This window comes from Ambystoma mexicanum, chromosome 9 (assembly GCF_040938575.1).
Source record: "Ambystoma mexicanum isolate Mex_15411 chromosome 9, UKY_AmexF1_1, whole genome shotgun sequence".
Classification (NCBI taxonomy): Eukaryota; Metazoa; Chordata; class Amphibia; order Caudata; family Ambystomatidae; genus Ambystoma; species Ambystoma mexicanum.
Genome location: NC_090931.1, coordinates 1,339,726,863 through 1,339,754,704, shown reverse-complemented (window position 1 = coordinate 1,339,754,704; position 27,842 = coordinate 1,339,726,863). Strand labels below are relative to the sequence as shown.

Genomic DNA, 27,842 nt, shown 5'->3' with positions numbered 1-27,842 from the left:
GGGCGGTTGTGAAACCAGTAGTTGTCCCTGATTGTATCTCTACTGACTGTTTGAATGGTGCAGTTCCTTACCATTGATGGACTTGGATTTGCTTCCAGCTTGTATTTTGGATAAGAGGACTTCTACAGCCATTCTTCAGATCTACGTTGGAGCCAAGAATCCTTTGGAGAAGAGAAGATGACCAGAGGACGACTTTTGCAGTGGCCCAGCTTCCTCCCCAGTGACTGCCCTGTAAAGCCCTGCTCCTCTGCCTGATCTCTGAAGAACCTTGTTGTTGCTTCAGCCCTTGGACCAGTGGGACCAACTAGTCTCAACGCCTTATCGAGGATCCAGCCGTTATGACCCTTCGGAAGTGTCCCATGACCACCTGGTTGACTGTCCAGCTCTCCAGTGGGCTACCTCGGTAGAACTGTCACCGTTCTGCGTTTCCAGCCAGAACTTCGGTGGTTGTCAGCTTATCGTAGGTCACCTTTCTGCAGAATTCTAGCCTTCTGGCCTCATGGGGTCCTGCTGCAGTCTGTGTGCGGTGGCCATTGCTGGAACTAGCCTTCCCCTGTCCTGTGAAGTGTGTTGAATAGGGCTGCTTCAGTGAAGCATTCACCATTGCCAAGGCTTGCACTCTGCCCCTCGACCCAACTCGATAAATACTTGCACAGGCAGCTCTTGGGCACCTCACATCATTGCCAACTATGGGAAATCCAACCTCCAGCGACCCGCCCACCCCTGCAGCCCCAAAAAATTCCAGTCATCTGGGGACATGCTGATTGGGGGAGGGGTGGTGGTTGGTGGTGTGAGCAACCTCAAAGCATTTGCCGCCTACTGTCCTCCATAGGATAACATTGAGAACAAATCTGTATCCTTCCATGCCAATGCTTTGTAGTTATTGAACCCGGGTAGTGCAATCTGAAATATGACACAACTTGCTTAACTAGTTTACCACCTTTGCTGATGTAAGTCATTGAATGCATTTATTATTGAGTGTTGTGCGATATTACCTGCTTGTTTCATTTTTTACTGTCTTAAGGCGTAGAATATATAACTGTATTTTTATAAATTCCTCTCTAAATTGAATTATTGTGTGCTTGACGGTTGTGTAAAGTGCTGTGCAAGCAACTAATGTGACATCATCTGGGCTCCTTCTCTTTTTCCACATAAATCCACTCCCAAGTGCACTGAAATAGCCTGGGCAGTGGTGCAAATTGATTTAAAAAAAAATTTGGACGTAATTGCTTTGGGCCTCACTTCTTAAATATATCTGCTTTTTCTAACACTTATTTGTATGGCGTACCTATGTTTAAAAAATGTTGTCTAGCATGTGACTGCTGTTTGTCTGGGAGACGATTGGGTTTAGTGATTAAGTCTTTTGGGTGGAAGTGTACACCTCCTTTGTAGTCATCTTCTCACTTTATCAAATTGTGCGATGCTGTTAAAACATATTTGTTGAAGTTTTTGTATATTTACAATGCTTTACCAGAAGAAGCTTCAGGGCGCGCTTGGCAAGATGGAAACATTTTGTACATTTTGGCAGACAGGAAGCTTCTCCACTGATAATTTGGCACATAATGAAAGCATATTCACGCAACCTGTGAGTTTACAAATGGCAAAAAAAGTTGGTGATTCAGAAACTTGTTGAACAGTATTCCAGGGGTGGGCCAAAGGAGCAAAATGAGCATGAGCAGTAAAGTGAGATGAACTGAAGCAAGGGGGCCTGCAATGTGTAGATAGGTTGGTGGGATAATGTTGCAAGCCATTTATTTGTATTTAGCATGGGCATTTGTAGTCTGTGGTTTTGTGGACCATGATGACCTACTTTATGCTCACTGGCGGGTGCCCGTTGAATAGCTTGATGGGCTTTATTTATAATGTCGTGGTCGGTTGAGGATGCTGTGTGCAGCTGAAAAAATTACAAGCTGGAGTTTATCTGTTTTAGAGGGCAGTAGAATTAACAATGCACACCGCCTGTGAGAAATACTTGTAAGATATTTTTAAGACTTTCAACTTCGGAAGGAACAGTGGAGTGGAAAGCGTGAGGGTGCACACTTTCAGGAGTAAGCTGGGTGGAACCCTCAAGGTTTTTGTGCTAAGGAAGCTGGGGAAACATTGGATAAGAGGACTTAATATCTTATGTCGCTACCCATTGCTTGTTTAAATCTGGAAATTCAAAATCTTTGAGGCTTGTTTGGTTTTCATTTGTAGAGACGTTTTGATGAGGAAAGTAAAATTGACTGGAGAATGTATTTCTTAATGTACTATGCGGTCATAATGCGACCACTCTGCAACACTGACTGTCAAGTGACTATGGCCAGATGGAGGACCTCACCATTGCAGGCTGAGACTTCAGTGTTAGATGCTGACATTATTAATGATATAGTTGACTGATTAAATCTTTGGGACACCATAACCTAAAGCCTTGGACTACTTGACACCCAAATTGCGTATTGCTCTTCTTACCAGATGCTGGGATGTGAACTCCTCTCATGTTTGCCATTGAGAAGGACCTCTTGCGATTCGGGTACATGCGTCTATAACTGCATTCATAAAGTGCAATATGATCTCCTTGCACTGGGTCAGGTGTGTAGAGCATCGGCTGTTGCAGGTGGAAAATTCAGGTCTTCAGAACTCTGCTGAAGACTAGATGGTCTGGGATGGATTTGTCATAGAATGTGGGTGCAAAGTTGCTAAGTGATAATGTCAGACAAGGCACACTTCATAAATACAATTAAAATCACACCAGATCTTTGCATTTCTCTGAAACTCATTTTGTTTGAAAAAGGACAGTGTTTGTTTCGGTTGGATAACTTTCTGGACTCCTTTTTGTTTAATTATTCATCAGATCACTAGAATTTGCTGAAGTATGCCTGGTGATCCTCATTGTCATAATTGTTCCAGTTTGTGTTCCTTTCCCTCATGTCATTCATTCATTCTCTTGTATCAGAGGCATTGATGTTCTTGCTGAGCCCACTTGACCATACTTGCTCAGATTACCAAATGCATGCCTGTTTGATTGTAAAGGTTGAGCTGCAGCATCACTAAAACAACCAAGTTGGAATGTGCTAGCTGCTATATTCGACAGCCAACACCCATTATGGCTGCTTCCATTGAAAAGGAAGCAGATTAGCAGTCCTCTGAAGTAGTCAACTCTGTGTTAACCTCCATTGTATGTTGCTTCACCATTAAGCAGTTTATTACTCATGTTGTCTTTCCTTTCTTACAATGCTGGTACATATGTCGTTAAACCCTGGTGCAGTGAAGCACTAGTGAAGCTAAATTGGTTTTCTTTCTTAGGAAGATGTAGGCAAGCTGACTGAGAAGTGTCTGAATAATTCTATAGAGAGTCCAGTGGTGACATCTGTGCGTCTTCCCACTGACATAAAGAGCAACATTTTAAAGGCGCAAGTTGAGGCTAGTCACAAGGTAAGGTCATTTCAACAGCTTGTTTTCTTTACTTATAATGCAATTGTTAACTAGTTGTGTTAAGATGGATTTTCAGAACCTGAAGGAGGGTCCTGAGAGGCCACCATATAATGGCGAACAGGGAAAAGACACACAAGTCTAGGCAAATTCAGTCAAAGTGGAGAAGCTGAGCAAGTAAGGCATATACTTTAGGAGATATGGAGGGTGTAGGGTCACAATGAGACGCACAGAACATTCAAATGAGACGGCATTATAAAAATACTCTTAAGTCCTTACACACACTATGCAATTAACATAATCGGTAAATAGTACTACTCAATGAAACCAATGCACAAATATTCGGTATCCAGTGAAAATGTATGCGACAATAATGTAGTCGGTGAAAAAGTCATGGTGAAAATACCTCTGCAGTGAAAAAGTTGGCAAGCAAAAAGTAGTCAATAAAAGCAGCTGGAAAGTAGCCAAAAATGTAGTGCGGCTGGGGTAATTGTTAGGGTTAAGGGAGGGTTTAGTGGGCTTGCTATTACCTGGTTTAGGATAGATGGGGTTTGGGGTAAGGATCAGGGTTAGAGTAAAGATGTTGGGGTTTAGTTAGTCGTTACAGTAGATTGTGTCGGGATAAATGTTAGGGTGGGGGTTATGGTGCAGCTAGGGCTAACAGAGTGATGGTTTGGGTAAGTGTTAAAGGGATAGGGAGATTAGAGATGGCTGGTGCTGTTAGCGTAGGATAGGGGTTAGGATAAACCTAATGGTTAGGGTAAAGAAAACATTCGGGTAAGTGGTAGAGTTGCAATTAGGGTGTTAGGTAAGATTTTCACTGAACTGGTAAATCTTCCTGATCTGGTTCAACCCCAGAACCTTTTGCTTTACTAGTGGGATGTTTTTCCTTAATACCTCAGTGAATGTGAACCCTTTTCCACACTCACATAATCTTTAACTCTTTTTATGGGTGTCATTTTTAACACTCTCCATAGTGTCTTTAAGTTATCCCCTTTAACAACTTATTGGCAATAAGTGCCTGTTGTTGCTGGGATGCCCTAGGGATTGCTAACCTTGAAAGAACTACAGTTCCCAAGGGTAGAAAGGATCTTTGGATCCCTTTTACATTTTGTTGGGTGAAACCAACAGACCCCACCTTATGTGGAGTGCTGGGGAGATACAATGTATCCCCTTTCACATTAAAACTGTAACAATTCTGTTACAGGGATAAGCTTACCTTTAATGGCTTGTGGCAGTGATACCTTTTATTAATTTGATGCACCTTTACCGCGGCTGCGATCATATCTGCAGTAAAGCCACCTAAAGGTGCTCATTTTACCAAAATGGCCCCTGTCTTCTTTTTTCACCATTTTAGTGTTTCTTGTCCGTTCTTGTTCCTTCCCCTGACATTCAGGACGGGAAATTCCTTTGTGCGATTTTTATCTTTGGCGGGAGTCCCTGTACTCCCCGCCCAGGCTCCTGTCTGTCTGTGAGAGTAGGAAGTGAGGGAGAAGTCCAAAACTCCACAGCCCTTTGTCTTACACCTTGCTTGAATATAATGATAAATACTGCGAACCTGGAAGCTGAAGAAAAGTCGACCACTGTATCCAAAACCGAAGAGGAAGGATGGTGAAGCGGCTGAAATGATTTCCAGTGACAGGAGAGCCTGCTGTGTAACCGGAGCCTGCTGTAGCCCTTCCTTCCAATCGACCAGGGGCCTCCGAAAGCGATGACCCCGACCCAGAGTCAAGAAGACCTGCATTTTGAGCCATCCCAAGCGTTGCTGCGACCTTGCGTTGTTGCCATACCCCAATACCCTGGGACCTCAAACCATCGCCCGGTCTTCCGAATCTCGCTGAAACTTCGTGGGCATCCTGGTGGATCTCCAGGGACACAAATCGAATCCGAAAAGTCCCCTCAAAAGATTGCTGGACCTTTGTAACGGCGAGAATTCAACCGCGATTTTCTGTCTTCTTCTGTGCTCCTTGAAAAGGTGCCAAATCCGCAGAACAGCATTCAGCCATGAGGGAAACCTTGCCTAGAGCCTTCTTCATCGATCCCTGATGCAAAGTTCCTTCTGACGTTTTGTTTTCAGTCTCCACGTCAAGGGATCCACTGACCGGGTATTTGGCTGCAGACCCTGAAGTTCTCCTGCTGCAAAATCTACTTCAATGCTGAGGTACTGTGTTGGCTTGGGTATGTACTTACCTTAAGCCTGTTAGGATTTCTCTGTAGCTATGGGTTGTTTTCTGTGATGGGGAGGCCTCTCATCCAGTGCACCGAGTCCCACTGCTAGAATCCTGCTATGGTGTCTTCTGCGAAGTCCCTGGACCCTCTTCTAACTCTAAAGTATAGTACTTACCTTTTTGCCCAGTTTTCCTAAGGAACTCGGACATTGGCTACTAAAGAACCTATTCTGACACTGCCTGTTGGTCACTAGTCCTAGTGACCCCCCTTCTGCCACTGAGAACACTCATGCTCCAAGAACAAGGAAAAGACTTTCAAGGGATTGGGACTTTGGCCTAGAAAAGAAAAATACGTGTTTAAGAGTTACTTACTTGTAAAGAGTTGGTTGGTAACTGTAATTCTAAGAGTGAACAGTTACAAAAGTTCTTACTGATCTTGAATGTGTGATGCACTATTCTTAAAAGTGTGGTTAACATATTTTCTTCCTTAGCAACTGTTTTGTCAGTCTAATAGAAAGTAGATGCGAAGGTATTTTACTCTCCTGTAAAAGTGTTGTTTTCACCAGATTATTCCAGCAGGTTAATTGTATGAGTGTCCTCCAACTGTTGGTATCACCAGGTTAGTCCTTTTGAGGATAATTGTATGAGTGTCCCCCACCTGGGTCTTGTTTCCCCTGACTTGCTGCTAGCCTGACCAGAATAAGTCTGCATTAGGTTGTTGCCTACCTAGAATAACTTTGAGTCATTCAGTGACATTGGGTTTTACTTTCCCCTTCATTGTGAGGTTAAAAAAGTATGTGGGTTTTACTTACCTTGTGTTTGTTGTGTGCCATCCAAAAATAAGTTACAAGAGTTACTGCTTACCTCAATCTGGGGTTCTCTGATTTCAAAAGCACCTCTAATTGTCTATTACATCCTTAAGTTTTACTCACCTCGTATAACTGTGGGTTATTACAAAAGTAGTTATAGGTTTTACTGCACCTAGAATAAGTGTTCCACTACTCCCAAAAGCTATCTTGTCCAGTGTACTGCTTATGTGATCTGTTACTGAGAGTACTTGTACAACTGGAAGGGTCTACTGCCCTTGCATTACTGAATGTAATTGTAAAAAGTAACCATTGGTTTTTACTCCCCAAGAATAGGCTTGACCTATACTGAATGTGTATGAGAAGGTTTTGATTTTCATAGAACTACTGTTAGGTATTCCAAATAAGGTATATACCTTAATCTGTGTACTTTCAAGTATAGTGTTGTGTTTTTAAATTGTGATTTCATATAATGTGTTAGTACTCACTTACCCCCTAGATTTATCTGGCCCTACGTGTATTTAAATAAACCCTTTATTTTTACAATACAAAGTGTTTCAGTGTTTCTTTGGATCATTTGTAATACAATTTCACTTGGATAGATTCTACTGCCCTGTTTCCCTCCTAAGGTACGCCTGGCTGCTCTGCCTACGCTGCCATGTACTCGAGTGGTACACTATTATACTAAGAGTGGAGTCTTGTACTGCCTCAGTTGAATGGTTTTACTAAGCCCTTAGTTGGACTTCAGAAAAAACTGTCCTAACGTAGGGTAAGGCTAAATCAGTATCAGAGTAAGGGTTTGGGTTAGGGTAAGGGTTATGTACATTATGGCATGCTGATGATGGGTTCACTGTTAATTTTTCTATTTATTTGGTTTTGATAACATGCAAATAAAATGCTTTAGCACGCTCAAGGGTTGGCATTCTGTAAGAGTTCAGGGTAGAATAAGGGTTGTAATTGGAGGTAGGGGAGGGTTTAGGAATGGGGTTAGGGTGATTGAGTACTTTTATTTTTTTTATTGGTTTGGATCATTGGTAGAGTTACAACCTTGTACTTTTGTGTATTTAAAAAAAGCTTTTTTAGCGACCTTATTACTAGCAACAGTTTCACACTTTAGATTGCTTGTATTGAATAACTACATTTTTTTTAAAAAACTTTTTGCTGACTAAATTTTCACATTACCACATTTTCCTGGGCACATTTTAATATAGAACCAAATATTCACCAAGGGGATCACCAACACTTTACTTTTAAAACAGTTCTAGGGTATTTAGTTAGGAACCAGTAAAAAGAGTTTTCAAGCAATTGAAGATGCGTGTGATTTTTAGAAGTAATAACAAGTTTATTGAAATTCAGGTTAGTACAATGTGTAAAGCACTGGAAACTATTTGTCTTTGCCTTAGTAGAATAAGGCCCCCCGTACTTAGTCGTTCCATGCTAAATTAGGCAGTCCTAGTGTCCAAAAGTCATAAATCCGAAGCAGAGACCTTTGGTAAGGAGTCAGGAGTTCAAGTGAGGAAAACAAGTTTTGACATAGCCAATTGGTAGGTCAGCTACCTTACAGGTAGGCAAGTTAGAGAGTAAGGGTTCTCTCCCATTCCCACCCCACTAGGGGAAGCCTGCAGGAATACGGGGGGGTGGAGTCCTTGGTCAGAACTCCACCGATCATGACCAGGCAAGTGAGAGGTAGGCTCACAACCCCTTTTGCAGGAGGAGTGGTGGAAAAAGGTATGCTGGCTCACCCCCTTACTCTGATTTCTCTAGAAACCACCGCTAGCTGGGCCCACTTAATTGTATTGTTGGTCAGGTTGTTGCAAGTCGAGGGTCCTCTGGCGCAGGTCATTTTTTCAGTATTGAGCCTGGCTACGCAACTGTTCTGAACTGCGACGAGCGGGTTCCTGTGACTTGGAAGCTGCATGACCTAGACACTACAAGATGCAGACCATGACAAAAAGAGAGCTCCCCTGCCCCCCACCCAGGATACAATGGAAGTGAGCAGTAGCTAAGATCACTTTACTCAAGCAGCAGCAGGTGACTTTGACTTGCGTGGTGGACAAAAATAAACTGCTCCGCAAAGGCCTTTTTTCAGAATGGAGAGCAGTAGCAGGATTGGTCTTGTGCCAAAAGCTGGAGGCCTACAGAGTTCCAAATCCAAACTCTGGATTGTGACCAGTGCACCACAGATGACCTTGACTCTGTACGCCAGCCCACAGGTGGGTCCAGGAACAATTCAGAAGGCTCCAGGGGGCAGGCTTGCCATGCAGAGGTTTGTGCTGGTTGGTTTCACTGTTGGGGAGTTTTTCTCCCAAAGGACTTTATAAGACTCACTACTTGGCAGCACAGAGCTCTAACTTCGAATGGGTTGTGCCCTCCCACATATTCCTCATCTTAGATATATCCTTACCTTTAGATTTCGCCTCAGAAAAAATGTTCTCTCTCCAGCAGAGGGCGCTTCATTCGAGGCCGCGGCGTCGATGTCCCTCGCCGGCATCCATCGAACATCGACGTCATCCACTGTATAAAAGCCTTGAGCGTGCCCGTTGGCTTCAGTTTCGTTTTTCCGTTAGCTTCGCTTCGGATAGAGTTAAACGGCGCTTCAGTATTTTGTGTGAAAAAAAGCTGTCGTCGTCTTTGAACCCTTCCACACCGAAGACAGGCTTTAAAAAATGCCTAAAATGTGGAAAGGAGATGTCCCTGATGGATCCACATAATTGTCTATGGTGCCTCGGTCCCGACCACCGTACGGAAGACTGTGGTTCGTGCCAGTTGATGACCCACAAAGCCCTAAAAGAGCGCAGAGGTAAACTGGCGATGTGGGAGGGTTTATCGAAGTCCACTTTAAAAAAGAGAGACTCGGACAAGTCTTCGAAGTCATATCCTAAAAAACATCATTCGAGGAGTAGAAGGAAGTCGTCTTCTTCTTCATCTTCTAAAAAGGCTAAGAAGAGACGACATCGATCTCCCTCATCCTCTTCGACGTCTTCGGAAGAGGTTATCACATGTCCATCTAAACATGACTCTCAGAGGAAATGGGAAGCTTTTTGAGTTTCCATGCTAAAACATTTTGAGAACGCGGCCCAGACCCCCTCAAAAATAGCTAAAGAAGACCATGCTCCTGCTCACAAGAAAAGTGACAGAGGAAGGTCCAAAACAACGAAAGCCGATGAAAAGACGTCGAGAGAGTCATCGAGAGATTCTTCTCGATCACCTCGTAAGACAGATCCTTCGGTGCATAAATCGAAGGCAGAGGGAAACAAAATGGCGTCGAAAGATCATACGCCATCGAAGTCGACATCGACGTCGAAGACTTCGAAGGTCCTCGAGTCGACAACTCCCTCGAAGAAAGCTACGTCGAGTTCACGCTCAAACCACGAAAGCTCCTTCGACGGTTTCCACGGCTCCCTCGACGATTACATCAAGGTCGTCGAAAGTTCCTTCGATGTCAAAGGAGGTGATTAAAACTTCGGTGCCATCAACGCTTTCGTCGACGCCCAAACCTTTAATAAGGGAAAGACCTGTACTGCCTGAAAAGGTTTTTCATCCTGAGAGTCAAGATGATTTTTTCAGGACCATGTCATCCATCTATGAGGGAGATTGATCAGAAGAGGAGGAAGTAACCTCTGCTGTTGTTAAATTTGGCACCAGATCTGTCCCAGTGGAGTTAATTAACACTCAATCAAGAATTCAAGATCTGCAAGAATGTTTACAAACAGCAAGTTGCCTGGATACTTCTCCAGAGTATGAATTTGACAAACCAGACCCATCAGAACAGGTTGATATGAGTTATAGAAAACTCATGAGCAGAGTTACAGAATTTATGGGGTGGGGTAGGAGTTCACCAGTCTGTCAAGATGATGACATGACGGATATATTATCTGGAACACCCCAACAAGACCCCATTCTACCATTTCATATTGCCTTACAAAGAAGGATTAGTTCTGCATGGGAACGTCCTGAAGCCTTACAGGCAGTAAATGGGAAGTTTGTGGCAAAATATAGACCTTGCACATCTGATCCGGAATACATCAGCAAACACCCAAATCCGGAAAGCTTGGTAGTACAGGCAGCCACGTCCACAAAGAATGCGGCATACCCTACAATCCCTTCAGATAGGGACGATAAAAAGGTGGATGCATGGTCTAGGAAAATCTTCACATATGGCAGTATGGCTTTGAAGTCTACTAATGTAAATTGTATCTTGGCAAGGTTCACACATTCCCTGTGGGGACTGCATGTCAGCGGCAGCTGAACACGTCCCGGGAGGTGAAGAACGTGATGGCTTTCTAGCTATTATAAGGGATGGAAAGGAGGCTTCGGGAGAATGCCTTCAATCAGGGTTGGACACAGCTGACAGCATCAGCAGGTCCATGGTGACTAGCACAGTGCTATGTAGATTCGCGTCTGGGTTTGCTCCTGATGTGCAATCCAGGCTTCTTAATATGCCCTTTGATGGCTCGAGGTTGTTTGGTAGCAAGGCAGATGAAAGTTTGGAGAAGCTACAGACCTCCGAAGCGGCAGAAAAATCTCTGTGCCGCCATAAGACAACCTCAGCAACGCCCCTACACAGGCTCATCTTCCTGGAGGGGTCGTCCTTTTTGCTATATTCCTCAATTGGAAGAGGAAGAGGGCAGGCCAATCAGAGAGGTCAAAATGTCCTCAGGGGCGAGGAAAAGGTGCTAGATCAGCCCCAGCAATGGCATCTGTACCTTCAGCCGCTGCTGCAGCTGCCGCAAAACCAGTCTGAGGTTTTGACCCACAAGACCCCGGTGGGATGCAGGATCTCACAGCATCTAGAAGAATGGAGGGGCATGACTTCAGATGCTTGGGCACTGGAAACAATATCCCAAGGTTACTGCCTTCCTTTTCTAAAGAAACCTCAGAATCACCCCCCAGAATACAACTCTGCCAAACACTCGGATCCGCTCCTGTTGCAGGAAGTTTTATCCCGGCTACAGAAAGGTGCAATAGAACATGTACCTGTAGCGGAGAGGAACAAGGGTTGGTATTCCCCATACTTTCTTATTCCAAAGAAGGACAGAGGACTGAGACCCATCTTGGATTTGAGAAACTTGAACAAGTTCCTAAGGAAGGTCAAATTCAAGATGGTCACACTTTCTCAGATCTTTCAGGCTCTCCAAATCCAGGATTGGTTGGTATTATTAGACCTTCAGGATGCTTACTTTCATGTGCTAATCCATCTCAAGCACAGAAAGTACCTGAGGTTTGCGATTGGCAATTCTCACTATCAGTTTCGAGTTCTGCCATTCGGGTTAACCTCCGCCCCAAGAGTTTTCACCAAGTTGATGGTGGTGGTGACAGCGAGTCTCAGGAGAGGGGGGGGATCCATGTCTACCCCTATCTGGACGATTGAATGATCAGAGCACGTTCTCCAGAGCAAGCCCTGGATCATCTGTCCAAGACTTGTCGCTTCCTTCACAAACTAGGTTTGTCTCTGAATTTAAAAAAGTCAAACGTGATACCATCACAGAAACTCGAGTTTATAGGAGCAGTCCTGGATACCTGCTCGGGCAAAGCCTCGCTTCCCGAAGAGAGAGCTCACCACATTCTGCAGATGGTAACAAAATTCCAGAATGCCCGGCATCTTCCGGCCTTCGATTTTGTCAGGTTGCTCGGTCTGATGGCATCCTGCATTTTTCTGGTGCCAGAAGTCAGGTTGAGAATGAGATCTCTTCAATGGGCTCTCAGAACTCAATGGTCCCATTTCTTAGGGGAAATGTCAGATCTGCTGCAGGTCCCAGCCCAAGTAGCACAGGACCTACAATGGTGGGCTTGCAGACATCATATCCTCAGAGGAGAATCTTTTTGGCAGCCATGGCCGGAGATAACAGTAGTGACGGACGCCTCACTCACAGGGTGGGGAGCCCATATCAATGATCTGACAATCAGCGGACGTTGGTCTCCATCGGAGTCCAAACTACACATCAATCTTTTGGAGTTGAGGGCAATTGGACTTGCACTGAAGGCCTTCATGCCCTCTGTGCGGGGAAAGAATGTTCTGATAACGACGGACAACACAGTGGCCATGTACTACCTCAACAACAGAGGAGGAGTGGGGTCACTACCGCTTTGCAGAGAGGCGATGCAACTCGGGTTCTGGGCAATACAAGAAGGGATCTCGCTATCAGCAATTCATCTAGCTGGAGAGCAAAACACAACAGCGGACGCTCTGAGCAGGCAGAGCACAGTCTCTCACGAGTGGGAGATAGCTCAGGAAGTCATTCAAAAGATCTTCGCCCTTTTGGAACCCCTCAAGTGGATTTGTTTGTGACCGGGGCCAATCGGAAGTGCAAACTGTACTGCTCAAGGGAATTTCCCCCGAGAGGAGCTCTAGGAGACGCGTTTGTGGTGGAATGGGAGTTTCCACTTCTGTATGCGTTTCCTCCAATCCCTGTAATCCCTCAAGAAATCAGGAGGTTGTGAAAGTTTGGGAAAACCATGATCCTAATTGCCCCGGATTGGGCCAGGAGAACGTTGTATCCGGACATTCTGGACATGTCCATCTGTCCTCCAATACGTCTTCCAAGAAGAGAGGATCTTCTCTCGCGACAGGAAGGTCATGTTCTCCATCCGGAGGTCAACACACTCAACCTTCACGCATTGGCTTCTGAAAGGCTGAGATACAAGGATTGGGATCTTCCGGATGACGTGATGGAGATTTTGCGTTCGGCCAGAAGGCCAGCAACCAAATTTCTGTATCAGTGTCGTTGGAACAAGTTCAGTAACTGATGCAGCGAAAAGAATGTGGACCCATTTCAATGTAATATCCCCACAATTTTATCTTTTCTGTTACATTTACCCAATCTGGGACTCCAGGTTGGGATGGTAAAGGGATACTTAGCAGCGCTATCCATCTTTTAAGCGCTCTTCTGAAGAAGAATCTTACTTTAAAATACCCTTGATAATTCAATTCTTAAAAGGTTTAAATAATGTTTTTCCCCCAATACCTTTCCAGGTTCCAGTGTGGGATCTAAACTTGGTTCTAAAATTTCTCACATGTATTCTATTTGAGCCTTTACATTCTTGTCCTCTAAGGCTCCTTACTTTGAAAACAATACTCCTAGTAGTATTGACATCAGCCCGCAGGGTAAGTGAGTTGCAGGTGCTTTCGAGTGGTCCTCCTCACACCATCTTTTATAAGAACAGGTTAAACCTTCTTTTTTGCCGAAAATTGTTTCAGATTTTCATCTCACAGAAAATAACTTTACCTACTTTTTGCCCTCCTCCTCATGCAAGCAAGGAAGAGGAGCGGCTTCATAGACTAGATCCCAGGAGAGCTCTTAGTTTTTACATCTCAAGATTGGCAAAAATTTGTCAGTGTGATCAACTTTTTGTGGGATACACTGGACGTAAACTGGGCCTTCCGGTAACTAAACAAACATTATCCAGATGATAATTTTAGCCATAACAGAATGTTACAGATTGGCTGCAAAATAACCACCTGAGTGACTGAGAGCTCATTCAACCAGGGACATGGCAACTTCAATAGCACTAAAGAGGGGTGTCCCTGTACAAGATATTTGTGCAGCAGCCACATGGTCATCCATGCACACCTTTATAAAACATTATGCACTTGACTCGACTTCTTCTCAAGGAGGTCTGTTTGCTAAATCTGTACTCCATTCTATACACGATTAAAAAAGATACTGTACTCCCACCTCCAATACAAAACTGCTTTGGCAGTCTAAGATGAGGAATACGTGGGAGGACACAATTCATTCGAAGAACAAGTTACCAACTGTAACGTTCTTTCGATTGGATGTTCCTCCCACGTATTCCTCATCGACCATCCCAACCTAACCCCACAGTACAGTTTACGTGGATTACACTCTAAACTCTTTTAGAGCTTGGGTCAAAAGAGGCATGCCATTAACTAATCAAAATCCATGGACTATAATATACAAAAAAACAGAACTGAAGCCAACGGGCGCTCTCGAGGCTCTTATACAGTGGATGACGTCTATGTTCGACGGAAGCTGCCGCGGGACGTCAACGCCGCGGCCTCGAATGGAGCGCTCTCTGCTGGAGAGAGAAAAAGTTTTCTGAGGCGAAACCTAAAGGTATGGATATATCTAAGATGAGGAATACGTGGGAGGAACAGCCAATCGAAAGAACGTTACAGTAACTTGTTCTTCTGGTACAAGTCTGTACCACTCGATGTAGAGGTAGCTATGACAGAGCAGCCAGGCTTATCTTAGGAGGGGGACTATTATAACTTGTAGCATACATATGGTCAAAAGAAACACTTACACGCTTTATGTAAAAATAATGGTTTATAATATATTTCTGGGGCTTGTGGTATCTGCTTAGATCACATGCTGTGCATAGGCCGACATCTAGTGGAAGCTGTGGAGTATTAGTTTGTTTTTCTAAACTCGAAAATGGGCGCCGACACAGGGTGTGCCAGTAATACTATCCTTAGTGTGACGTCCACTGTACCCATGATCCCTCACACGTGTAGGACCCTCAGATTGTTTTTTTCCGCCATACTTGTCGGAAGCATTGCGCTGCGTTCCCTGGCTTTCAGCCATATTTTGCTAAATAACATATTAATTTCCCCGTTCTTCCACTCCCACGTCGAGATATCGAAGTCTGAAGATCGACGCCAGTCCGAAGAACAAACAACCCGCGAGAGCTGCACAACGGACTCTGGGCCTCGGACGGCCTCTGGCCTCGGCCCGGGCCTCGGAAGGCCTCTGGCCTCGGCCCGGGCCTCGGAAGGCCTCTGGCCTCGGCCCTGCAAGTAGGGAGAGGAAACATACTATACACTCTTATTTTTCCTACACACACTAGCTCGATGCCACAGGGTGCGTATGGAGGGTACCTCATTTAAATGTTGCCCCAAGTGCAACCGCAAGTACCCTTGGGTTGACAAACACGCCACCTGTAACCTCTGCTTGCCGAGGGATCACCCAGAGGCGAACTGCAGAGCGTGTAGCCGGTTCAAGGCTAAAACACTAAAGGACCGCTCAACCAAACGTTGGGCCCACCACGCCAGGCAACTCGAGGCCATGGAAGTGGAGGGCGCCTTCAGTGATGGCAGCAACGCCGTACTTTCGGACAGCGAGGGCAAAGAGGTATCGAAAGACGCCCAAGCGCAAGTCCCCGACCTCGGAAGATTGTCCGGCAGGGCAGTTATGGTTAACACACCTGGCGACATGAGCGCTACCCACACCACTTCTACATCTAAACACTCGAAGTCCAACCGAGACTCGACACGCGTGTCGAGTTCTCGGAAAGAGGCACGAAGAGAGCGTCCACCGAATCAGTGTCCTGGGCATTCCCGGTCAAGATAGCCGCACGACACGAGGCAACCGTCCACAGTTGCCAAAGGTGCCTCACTCACCAAAGTCACGGAGGTACGTTCGTCAGAAGACCAATCCGATCTCCATCCCCAGGCTGCACACCAGAAGTCGGCTCCGGCAGACCGTTCGGTGGCTGCTTCCGAGTCCCGACGTGCTCACTCGAAGGAAAGAGACAATACCCCCAAATCTCGACGCCAGGCGTCGAAATGCTCAGAGAAGGTGAAAACATCAGGGAAACACTCTTCTACTCTGGGGAAGGGGGTAAACAGCAGAAGAAACCATCTCACCTTTCTTCTGCACCACAGACACATAGGGACAGTTCAAAGTCTTCAGATAAGCATAAATCCAAGACCCCTGTCCAGGCCCCTAGGTCCAAACAAGGAATAGAAGGGGAACCCTCTCAGGAAATGGTCATTCCCAGCTCAAAAAAATTGACCAGTGAAGATATAGACAGGGTAATGACTAGAATGTCCTCCCTAGCTGACTTCTACTCCAAGAACCCAGAGCACTTCCTCACCTATACCCCGGACAGTGCTACTCCTTCAGGATCCAGGGACCCTCAGCCCCCTACTAAGAAACCTTGGGTTAAGACTCCAACTCGGGGACTGATTTCAGACCCTTTTTACAAACAGCCTTACACTCAGTATGGTGAGGATCCACAAAAGTACGATGAGGATCCAGACTCGGTAATGTTGGATGACCAAACTAGGGTGGACTATTATGGGGATGATGAGGGCCAAGAGTGGGGGGGGGGGAGATGACGTCGCAGAAGTCTACAGGATAGACTCTCCTGTTCACAAAGAACCTCAGGTTACCGACTCACCAGTAGACAACCAGCCCCTCCTAAATGAGGTCTTGGCTAGAGCGGCAGAGCACTTCCGCATAGACACTCAGGGGCACAGGAGGAGAGGGACTTTGCAGAAGAACTAGTGGGAGAGAAGAGACCCATTGCCCAAGCCATTCCAATTCTCAAGTCCATCCAACAGAGAATTGATCCTTCCCTTCTTACTCCTAACCTCACCAGGGCCGTAAACCCCAGAATCGAGAAACTCTTCAGGGCCGCCCAGTCAGACCCACTTTACATAAGGGATCAACTGAAGCCCGACTCCTTGGTAGTTACTAACACCAGAAAGAGGACGGGGACACCTCGATCATCATCATCTGAGGCCCCCCAGACAAGGAGAGCAAGAGAATTTACGGGTTGGGAAGGAAGGTAGCCTCCACTTCCGCTTACCAGACAAGGATTGTCAACACCACCACTCTGCTGGCAAGTTACAATTGCCACCAGTGGGAGCAGGTAGCTGCCCTCATCGACTCTGCACCGGAACCACTAAAGGGTCAGTTGGCCCAGGTCGCGTCGGAGGGGAGAGCCGTGTCCAGTTGCATCCTTAAAGCAACCTTTGATGCCGCAGATAACGCGGGCAGGCTCATAGCAGAGAGAACGGTCATTAAGAGGCATGCTTTGTTAAGACAGTCAGCTTTTAAACACGAGACACAAGCATCCCTAATTGACATGCCGGTGGAACCGAATCTCTTATGTGGCAAGGCGGTTGAGGACGCATTAAAAACTGCCAAAGACAAGTATGATACTCTGAAATCCCTGGGACAGTTGACCAACAAACCCCCTAATCAAAGAGGGAGTGGTAATTTACGTCGCCCACGCGGCAAAAATTCACAAAGGGGCTCCATTTATACACAGCGGCAGGGTACATCATGGGGTAACAACCAGCAGGCTACCCAGAGTTACGGCAGAGGAAACAAAAGGGGCCGTGGTAGAGGTAGAGGGAGCCCCAGCAGAGGCGGCACGCCTCCTGCAAAACAGTGACGCTGCGCTCAGGGTCCCTTCTCACGCATCCCCAGTAGGGGGACGCATTTCCAACTTCACCCAAGCTTGGGAAGGGATCACATCAGACAGATGGGTGCTGTCCACAGTGTCCGCAGGATACTGCATAGAACTGCTCAAGCGTCCCCAAAACCACTCTCCACGTCAAAAGATACATTCCTTGGACCACCAAAAGATCCTCCTCGAGGAGATTGTCAATCTTCTAGCAAAGTACACGATAGAACTCGTCCCGGGCAACCAGGTAAACAAGGGTATTTATTCAACTTACTTCCTTGAGCCAAAGAAAGATTTGACAATGCGCCTAGTAATAGACTTACGCCCTGCAAACAAGTATGTCAAGCCCCAAAAGTTTCGCATGACTACTCTCAAGAGGTAATCCCCCTCCTAAAAAGGGGGATTACATGGCAACATTGGACATGAAAGATGCCTATTTTCATATTTCAATGTTCCCAGCGCACAGAAGATTCTTGCGCTTCAAGGTGGACAGTCAGCACTACCAGTTCAAGGTGCTGCCCTTCGGTATAGCCTCGGCTCCAAGGGTATTCACCAAGGTGGTGGCGGCGGCACACCTGCGCAGGGAGGCAATCCTGGTGTACCCTTACCTGGATGACTGGCTCATCACGCGGGAGACCCCAATAATTTGCAGATCAAACATTCAAAGAACGATTGACCTCTTCGAATTGGGTTTCTCCATAAACGAGAAAAAATCAAGTCTGGTGCCAAGCACCTCCAAACAGTTCCTAGGAGCTGTTTTAAACACTCAAGAGGGGTTGGCCTTTCCATCAGAGGAAAGAATTCGGAATCTACTACTGCAAATTCCTCTTTACCAGCCCGGTCGCCAGATAAGGGTGCGCAAAGCAATGCGTTTCCTAGGCATGATGGTGTCATGTATTTACCTGTTCCACCACGCGCACCTGCGACCCATGCAAGAATGGTTGGCGAAACAATGGTCTCACGCAAATGGTCAGTGGGACGATCTAGTGGTCGTTTCGCCAACACTTGTACAAAGTCTTCTCTGGTGGACAAGAGAGAACCTGTCAAAGGGGAAACCCTTTTACGATCCAGAAGTACAGGCTGTAATCACAACAGATGCATCCCTGTCAGGGTGGGGAGCACACCTCCTTCACCACACAGCTCAGGGTCTCTAGTCTCCCACAGTAGCCAAGAATCATATCAATCTGCAAGAGCTTCTGGTAGTATTCAGAGCACTTCAAGCGTTCGAGCCCCACCTGTTGAATCCGTCAGTGCAGGTCCTGACAGACAGCACAACAGCAATGTTTTACCTAAACAAACAGGAAGGGACTCGTTCACCAAATCTGTCCAAGCTTGCCCAGAAAATTTGGATATGGTCACTCAGACTGAACATTTACCTGTCATCTCAACATGTTCCAGGGGATCTCAATTCGCTAGCGGACGCTTTGAGCAGAGATCCCCCTCCCAGAAGAACATGAATGGTGTCTACTCGGAGAAGTGGTAGAAGACATCTTCTCACAGTGGGGTTTTCCCACTACAGACCTATTCGCCACAAGCGAAAACAGGCAATACCCATGATTTGCATCCACGTTCCCTCAACCAGACTCCAAGGGGAACGCCCTGTGGATGAACTGGTCAGGAAAGTTTGCCTACGCTTTTCCACCAACACCTCTCATGAGGAAGGTGGTCAACAAGATGCACAGGGAATCGATGACGCTCATCCTAGTTGCTCCCATGTGGGCGAGGCAACCGTGGTTCCCACACATACGCAGACTAGCGGTGTGCGAACCCATCGGACTCCCGTGCTGGTACAACCTACTGTTCCAGCACCAAGGTCAAACAGTGCATCCTCAACCCAGCTCAATGAACCTGGCAGCATGGCTCCTGAAGTCAGAGTTTGGACATCTCAACTTAACACAGAGATGTGTGGACATCCTAAAATAATCTAGGAAACCTAACACGAGCACTGTTACTATGATAAATGGAAATGATTTGTTATCTGGTGCCAGAATAAGCAAATCAACCCGGTTGATTGCACTCCTTCCAATATTGTCACATACATGCTCCACCTACTGGATGCAGGGTTGGTATTTAACTCACTCAAGGTACACCTGGCAGCGTTGTCAGCCTACACCACCTCCCACAACAAGGTTTCGTGGTGGAAGGTACCTTTTGGTTAAAGCCTTCATGGAAGGGGTAAAGAGACTCCACCTTCCAATTTCAAACTCACCACCTGGATGGGACCTTAATGTGGTGCTTGCTAAACTCATGGGTCCACCCTTTGAACCCATGCATAAAGCCAGTCTCAAACACCTGACCTATAAAACTGCCTTCTTAGTAGCCATTACATCCATAAGAAGGGTCAGTGAAATTCAGGCTCTGTCAGTGCAGGATCCTTTCTTAACTGTTCATAAGGATAAACTGATTCTACGAACACACCCTAGGTTCTCACCGAAGTTCATTTCTAAATTCCACATTAACCAGTCCATTGAGCTTCCGGCCTTCTTCCAAGAACCCAAAAGCTCTGCTGAGCTGAAACTACACACTCTAGATGTGCGAAGAGCGGTCCTCTACTATGTAGACAAGATCAGGCTGCTAAGAAAAACAGACCAACAGTTTGTCTCCGTAGCTACAGGCAGAGAAGGAGATTGCATCTCTACAGGTGCCATCTCAAAGTGGATAGTCAGTTGTATCCAGCTATGTTACTCCCTTTCTGAAAAGATTCTGCCTTTTACACCAAGAACCCACTCTACAAGAGGCATTGGGGCCACTCTGGCTTTCATTGCAAATGTACCCCTTGACACCATTTGCAAAGCGGCTATATGGAGCTCTATTCACACTTTTACTCAGCACTACTGCATTGACACTCATTCCAAGACAGATACTCAACTGGGACAAGCGGTTCTAAGACATTTATTTGCTCATGACCCTTCTCACATCCCACCTCCTTCTACTAACACTGCTCGCTAATCTATGCACAGCATGTGATCTAAGCAGATTTCACAAGCCCCAGAAGGGATACATTACTCACAGTAATAGTATTTCTGATGCTTGTATCTGCTTAGATTCACATGCACCCGCCCTTCCTCCCCTCTGAGAGAAGGCGCATGGATTCTTGTATTCTTATCTTTCTATCTATCTGCTGGGATAATCTGTACTCGTGCTACTCCTCATGCTACCTCATGTCAGAAAAAATACAATCAGAGTCCTACACGCGTGTGGGATCATGGGTACAGTGGACGTCACAAAAGGGGTAGTATTACTGGCACACCCTGTGTCGACGTCCATTTTCGATTTTCGAAAAACAAACTGTAATACTCTGCAGCTGCCACTAGATGTCGTCCTATGCACAACATGTGAATCTAAGCAGATACAAGCCTCAGAAATACAATTACGGTGAGTAATGTATCATATATATGTATTTCTGAGGCTTGTGGAATCTGCTTAGATCACATGCTGTGCATAGGCCGACATCTAGTGGAAGCTGCGGAGTATTACAGTTTGTTTTTCGAAACTCGAAAATGGGCGTCGACACAGGCGTGCCAGTAATACTATCCCTAGTGTGACGTCCACTGTACCCAAGATCCCTCACGCGTCTAGGATCCTCAGATTGTTTTTTTCCGCCATACTGGTCGGAAGCATCTTGCGGAGTCCCCTGGCCTTAGCCATACTTTTGCTAATAATTGAAATGTATTATTCTTTATTGACATCCTTCCCCACACCAACGTCGACCCTCGACGACGGCTGGAGAAGACATCGACCGTCGGCTGCTGCACGACGGATCTGGGCCTCGGAAGGCCGCTGGCCTCGGACCGGGCCTAGTAGGCCGCTGGCCTCGGCCCTGCAAGTAGGGAGAGTGGGGGGTGGTACATACTCTTCACTCTTGGTATATACATACACTTATATATTTCCTACACTTATCAGCCCGCTGCCTCAAGGTGCGTATGGAGAGTACCCCTTTCCAATTCTGCCCCAAGTGCAACCGCAAATACCCTTGGGTCGACGGGCACGCCACGTGCAACCTCTGCTTGCCGAGGGACCACCCCGAAGCGAATTGCAGAGCGTGTAGTAGGTTTAAACCTAAGACACTAAAGGACCGTTCGACAAAGCGTTGGGCCCACCACGCCAGGCAGGCGGCCATGGCAGCGGAGGGCGCCTTCAGCGATGGCAGTGACGCCGTACTTTCGGACGGCGAGGGAATTACGGCGTCGAAAGACAGCCGAGCGCAGGTCCCCGACCTCGGAAGGTCGTCCGGCAGGGCGGCTATGGGGAAGACCCCCGGCGACGCAAGCGCTACACACCCTACACACCCTACACACCCTACGCACACTAAGTCCAACCGAACCTCGACGACGTCGACTTCTCGGAAAGAGGTACAGATAGAACGGTCCGACTCGGTGTCCTCTGGGCGCTCTCGATCGAGATCGCCTCATGACGCAAGGCAATCATCCACTCTTGCCAAGAGTGCCTCGCTCCCTAGACTAATGGAAGTTCGATCGTTGGAAGACGAAGACGACTTCCACCCCCAGGCCGCGCTCCAAGAGACGAAGCCCGCAGTTATCACCAGCGAGGCCTCACGCTCGAAAGACACAGATACCTCTCCCGATCCTCGACGCCAGGCGTCGAAAGTCCCCGGGGCCTCCAAGGGACAGGGAAAACATTTTTCCACGCACGGGGAGGGGGGGAAACAGCGGAAAGCACATTCTTCCACTCCTGTAAGACCATCCTTCCCCCCTAAGCAGACAAACAAATACAAGTCTACTGAGAGATCAACTTCCAGCAAGGGTACCCTTGATAAGTCCCCTAAATTGCCTACTAAAGTCATCCCCTGCTCCAAAGAATGGTCCAGCGAAGACATAGACAGGGTCATGTCAAGGATGTCTTCCTTGGCTGATTTTTACGACAAGAATCCAGAGTATTTCCTCTCGTATGACCCTCAGGGGGCCACACCCTCAGGTTCCACTGATCCCATCCCCCTAAGTAAAAGGGCCCGGTTCGAAGGACCTGAACCCTTCGAGGTACAGCCTTACTCTACTCCATACTCTACTCCTCACCCCAGGTACCAAGGAGAGCCTTTCCCTGAGGGGGACCAGGAGTTTGGAATTATGGAGGAACAAACCGGGACGGAATACTATGCGGATGATGAGGACCAGGGGGAGGGAGAAGATGAGCAGGAAATTTACAGAGTAGATTCCCCGGTAGAGAACGAAGCCCCAGTTACCGACTCGCCAGTCGATAACCAGCCCCTCCTTAATGAGGTTCTCGCTCGCGCGCCAGAACATTTTCACATCGACACCCACGGTGTACAGGAGGAAAGGGACTTCGCAGAAGAGTTGGTGGGAGAGAGGAGGCCGGTCGCTCAGACCATCCCTATCCTTAAATCTATCCAACGAAGAATAGATCCGTCCCTGGTGAACCCAAACCTCACCAGAGCAGTCAACCCCAGGGTCGAAAAACTTTTCCGGGCAGCCCAGTCTGACCCTCTCTATATAAGAGGACATCTTAAACCAGACTCCCTAGTTGTTACCAACACTCGGAAGAGGGCTGGAACACCCTTATCTTCGTCAGAAGCTCCTCCCGACAAGGAGAGCAAGAAACTTTACGGGTTTGGTAGGAAGGTAGCCTCAACGTCCGCCTACCAAGCAAGGATTGCTAACTCCACCACCCTGTTGGCCAGCTACAACTGCCATCAATGGGAAGAGGTCGCGGCACTCATAGCCTCTGCTCCTGAACCATTAAAGGGCCAATTGGCTCGGATCTCGGCAGAAGGGAGAGCCGTGTCTGGTTGCATATTGAAAGCAACTTTCGACGCCGCGGACAACGCAGGGAGATTGATAGCAGAAGGTACTGTTATCAAGAGACATGCGTGGTTACGGCAGTCGGGGTTCAAAACAGAAACTCAGGCTTCATTAATAGACAAGCCGGTGGAACCCGATCTATTGTTTGGGAAAGCGGTCGAAGACGCACTGAAAAACGCCAAGGACGAATACGAAACACTTAAATCCCTTGGCCAACTAACCAACAAACCCCCTAACCAGAGGGGGAACAGTAATTTTCGTCGCCCACGCGGCCAAAATTCACAAAGAGGCATCTATGCCCAGGGACAGGGTACACAGTGGAACAACAGCCAGAAGTCTACCCAAAGTTACGGCAGGGGTAACAAAAGAGGTCGTGGGAGAGGCAGAGGCAGCCCCAACAAGGGAGGTGGCACGCCTCCACCAAAGCAGTGACGCTCAGTTCAGGGTCCCTTCTCACGCAACCCCAGTAGGGGGACGCGTTTCCAACTTCACCCAGGCTTGGGAAGGGATCACCTCAGACAGATGGGTGCTGTCAATAGTGTCCACAGGATATTGTATCGAATTACTGCAGCGTCCCCGGAACCATCCTCCACGACAAAAAGTACACTCCCTAGAACATCAGAAAATCCTTCTCGAGGAGATCGCCATTCTGCTAGAAAAGGACGCGATAGAACTCGTCCCAGGACACCAGGTAAACAAGGGTATCTATTCAACTTACTTCCTTGTGCCAAAGAAAGATTTGACAATGCGCCCAGTATTGGACCCTACGGCCTGCCAACAAGTATGTCAAGCCCCAAAAATTCCGTATGACCACGCTACAAGAGGTAATCCCCCTCCTAAAAAAGGGGGATTACATGGCAACCTTGGATATGAAAGATGCTTATTTTCATATTTCCATGCTCCCGGCGCACAGAAAGTACTTGCGCTTCAAGGTGGACAGTCGCCACTACCAATTCAAGGTACTGCCCTTCGGGATAGCTTCAGCACCAAGGGTATTTACCAAGGTACTGGCGGTGGCAGCGGCACACCTACGCAGGGAGGCAATCCCAGTGTACCCTTATCTGGACGACTGGCTCATAACGGGGGAAACCCCAGGAATTTGCAGGACAAACATTCAAAGTCAAGCCTGGTGCCAAGCACCTCAAAACAGTTCCTAGGAGCAATCCTAGATACTCAGGAAGGGTTGACCTTCCCTTCGGAAGAGAGAATTCAGAATATACTACTGCAAATTCCACATTATCAGTCCGGTCAACAAATAACGGTACGCAAAGCAATGCGGTTACTGGGCATGATGGCGTCATGCATTTACCTGGTCCCCCACACGCGACTGCGCATGCGTCCCATGCAGGAATGGTTGGCGAAACAGTGGTCTCAGGCAAGTGGTCAGTGGGACGATCTAGTGGTCGTTTCGCCAACACTTGTACAGAGCCTACACTGGTGGACAAGAGAGAATCTCGCAAGGGGAAAACCCTTTTACGATCCCGAAATACAGGCAGTGGTGACTACAGATGCATGCCTGACTTGGTGGGGAGCTCACCATCTCCACCACACAGCTCAGGGTCTCTGGTCTCACTCAGTAGCCAAGAACCACATCAACCTCCTAGAGCTTCTGGCAGTATTCCGAGCGCTTCGGGCGTTCGAGCCCCATCTACTAAACCTGTCGGTGCAGATCCTGACGGACAGCACGACAGCCCAGAAAATCTGGATATGGGCACTCAGACTGAACATCTTCCTGTCATCGCAACATGTTCCAGGGGAGCTCAATTCCCTAGCGGATGCTCTAAGCAGAGACTCCCTCCCAGAAGAACACGAATGGGTACTTCACAGAGAGATCGTAGGAGATCTCTTCTCTCGGTGGGGTTTCCCCACTATAGACTTATTCGCCACAAGCGGAAACAAACAATGCCCAGGATTTGCATCCAGGTTCCCCCAGCCAGACTCCCAAGGGAACGCCCTGTGGATGAACTGGTCAGGGATGTTTGCGTACGCTTTTCCACCAACTCCTCTCATCAGGAAGGTGGTGTACAAGATGAACAAGGAATCGATGACGCTCATCCTAGTTGCTCCCATGTGGGCGAGACAACCATGGTTTCCACACCTACGCAGGATGGCGGTGTGCGAGCCCATCAAACTTCCAGCCTGGTACAACCTACTGTCCCAGCAACAAGGTCAAACAGTGCACCAGCAACCCAACTCAATGAACCTGGCAGCATGGCTCCTGAGGTCATAGAGTTTGGACATCTCAATTTACCACAAAGGTGTATGGACATCCTAAAAGAATCCAGGAAACCAAACACAAGGCACTGTTACTTTGACAAGTGGAAGAGATTCGTTATTTGGTGCCAGAATAAACAAATCAACCCTGTTGATTGCACTCCTTCCAACGTCGTGACATACATGCTCCACCTGCTCGATGCAGGATTGGTTTTTAACTCTCTGAAAGTACACCTGGCAGCCCTCTCGGCTTACACCACATCCCATAACAAGGTGTTGTGGTGGAAAGTACCAGTAGTTAAAGCCTTCATGGAAGGAGTAAAGAGACTTCACCCTCCTATTTCAAACCCACCGCCAGGATGGGACCTTAATGTGGTGCTAGCTAAGCTCATGGGCCCCCCTTTCGAACCCATGCATAAAAGTAGTCTCAAACACCTGACTTATAAAACGGCCTTCTTAGTAGCCATTACCTCTATAAGAAGGGTCAGTGAAATTCAGGCTCTGTCAGTGCAGGATCCTTTCTTTACTATCCACAAAGACAAACTGGTTTTACGCACACACCCTAGGTTCTCACCTAAATTTATATCAAAGTTCCATGTAAACCAGTCCATCGAGCTTCCGGCTTTCTTCCAGAACCCGCAAAGCTCGGCTCAGGTGAAACTACACACCCTAGATGTGCGTAGGGCGGTCCTCTACTATATAAATAAAACCAGACCGCTAAGAAAAACAGATCAACTGTTTGTCTCCGTAACTACAGGCAGAGAGGGAGATCGCGTCTCTAAAGGCGCTATCTCGAAGTGGATTATCAACTGTATACAGCTGTGTTACTCTCTTTCTGAAAGAACTCTGCCTTTTACGCCAAGGGCCCACTCTACTAGAGGCATTGGGGCCACTCTGGCTTTCATTGCAAATGTTCCCCTCGACACCATTTGCAAAGCAGCTACTTGGAGCTCTATTCACACTTTTACTCAGCATTACTGCATTGACACTCATTCCAAGACAGATACACAAGTGGGACAAGCGGTTCTAAGACACCTGTTTGCTCATGACCCTTCTCACATCCCACCTCCTTCTTCTGGTACTGCTCGCTAATCTATGCACAGCATGTGATCTAAGCAGATTCCACAAGCCTCAGAAGGGATACATTACTCACCGTAATCGTATTTCTGATGCTTGTATCTGCTTAGATTCACATGCGACCCACCCTTCCTCCCCTCCGAGAGAAGGCGCATGATTACTTGTAGTCTTACCTTTCTGTCTATCTGCTTGGATTATCTGTACTCACGCTACTCCTCATGCTTCCTCATGTCAGAAAAAATACAATCTGAGGATCCTAGACGCGTGAGGGATCTTGGGTACAGTGGACGTCACACTAGGGATAGTATTACTGGCACGCCTGTGTCGACGCCCATTTTCGAGTTTCGAAAAACAAACTGTAATACTCCGCAGCTTCCACTAGATGTCGGCCTATGCACAGCATGTGAATCTAAGCAGATACAAGCATCAGAAATACGATTACGGTGAGTAATGTATCCCATATACACACACAGGTAAAGAGAATGTTTTAGAAAAGTAAGTACTATCATAAGCAGTAGACACAATATAAAACCAATACAATACTTCTGGTAAGTAAACCACAGTATAAAAGACTTTTAGAATGGCACTATTCAAGCTAAGTAAAAACCACTTTGTTATACTTTCTAGAATGGCAGTATGCCATTCAAAGGTAAGTAATAACTTTGTAGTAAACAGTGTGACTCATTCCGTTTTATGAATAATACAGTTCCACTACCAACCTTTAGCAAGTAAGTACTTTGCAACACAAGTAACTTTGGATATACTTTTAATAGTAGATAAAATTCAAAGGTAAGTAAGAACTTGGCAATTACTTTTCAGAAGGGCACTGCAATATTAAGTTGAGTAATAATTTTGTAGTACAGGGTTTCAGATCATTTGGACAGAAGCAACCCCAATGCAAGTTACTTGGAAATCTTCTCGCAGAGCCAACGCTTTAAGTGTCCTTCCCTATCTAGTTCTCATTCTTTTTCAGGGTTAGATTGGAGGAAAAAAGGCAGGCACAAGCAGTTGAGTAATAGTTCATGTTGGTAAAAGGGTTCAGGGATTTTGGAGAAGGCTCGCTGAATGTGTTCCAGCGTTGGGCCTGGGTGAACATGGAAGGGCAAACTCCCATCTATACGAATTACCCCCTAGTCACACTGGAGCGACAGAACAACTCTAGGTAAGTATTACCTGAGTCTCTCAGTAACTCAGCAGTGAAGATGATGCGGGCGGACAATCTCACGATG

The 27,842-nt window shown here is 46.9% G+C and overlaps 1 protein-coding gene across 2 annotated transcripts in view; it reads left to right on the top strand.

The window, feature by feature from the left end:
- Positions 1–27,842, top strand: part of EPB41L5 (erythrocyte membrane protein band 4.1 like 5) — a 1,765,041-nt gene that overhangs the window by 1,128,193 nt on the left and 609,006 nt on the right. For both annotated transcript variants that reach the window (XM_069616748.1, XM_069616747.1), the window contains exon 19: positions 3,286–3,414. In XM_069616748.1, the coding sequence (XP_069472849.1) occupies positions 3,286–3,414 (129 nt within the window). The remainder of the gene's footprint in view (positions 1–3,285; positions 3,415–27,842) is intronic.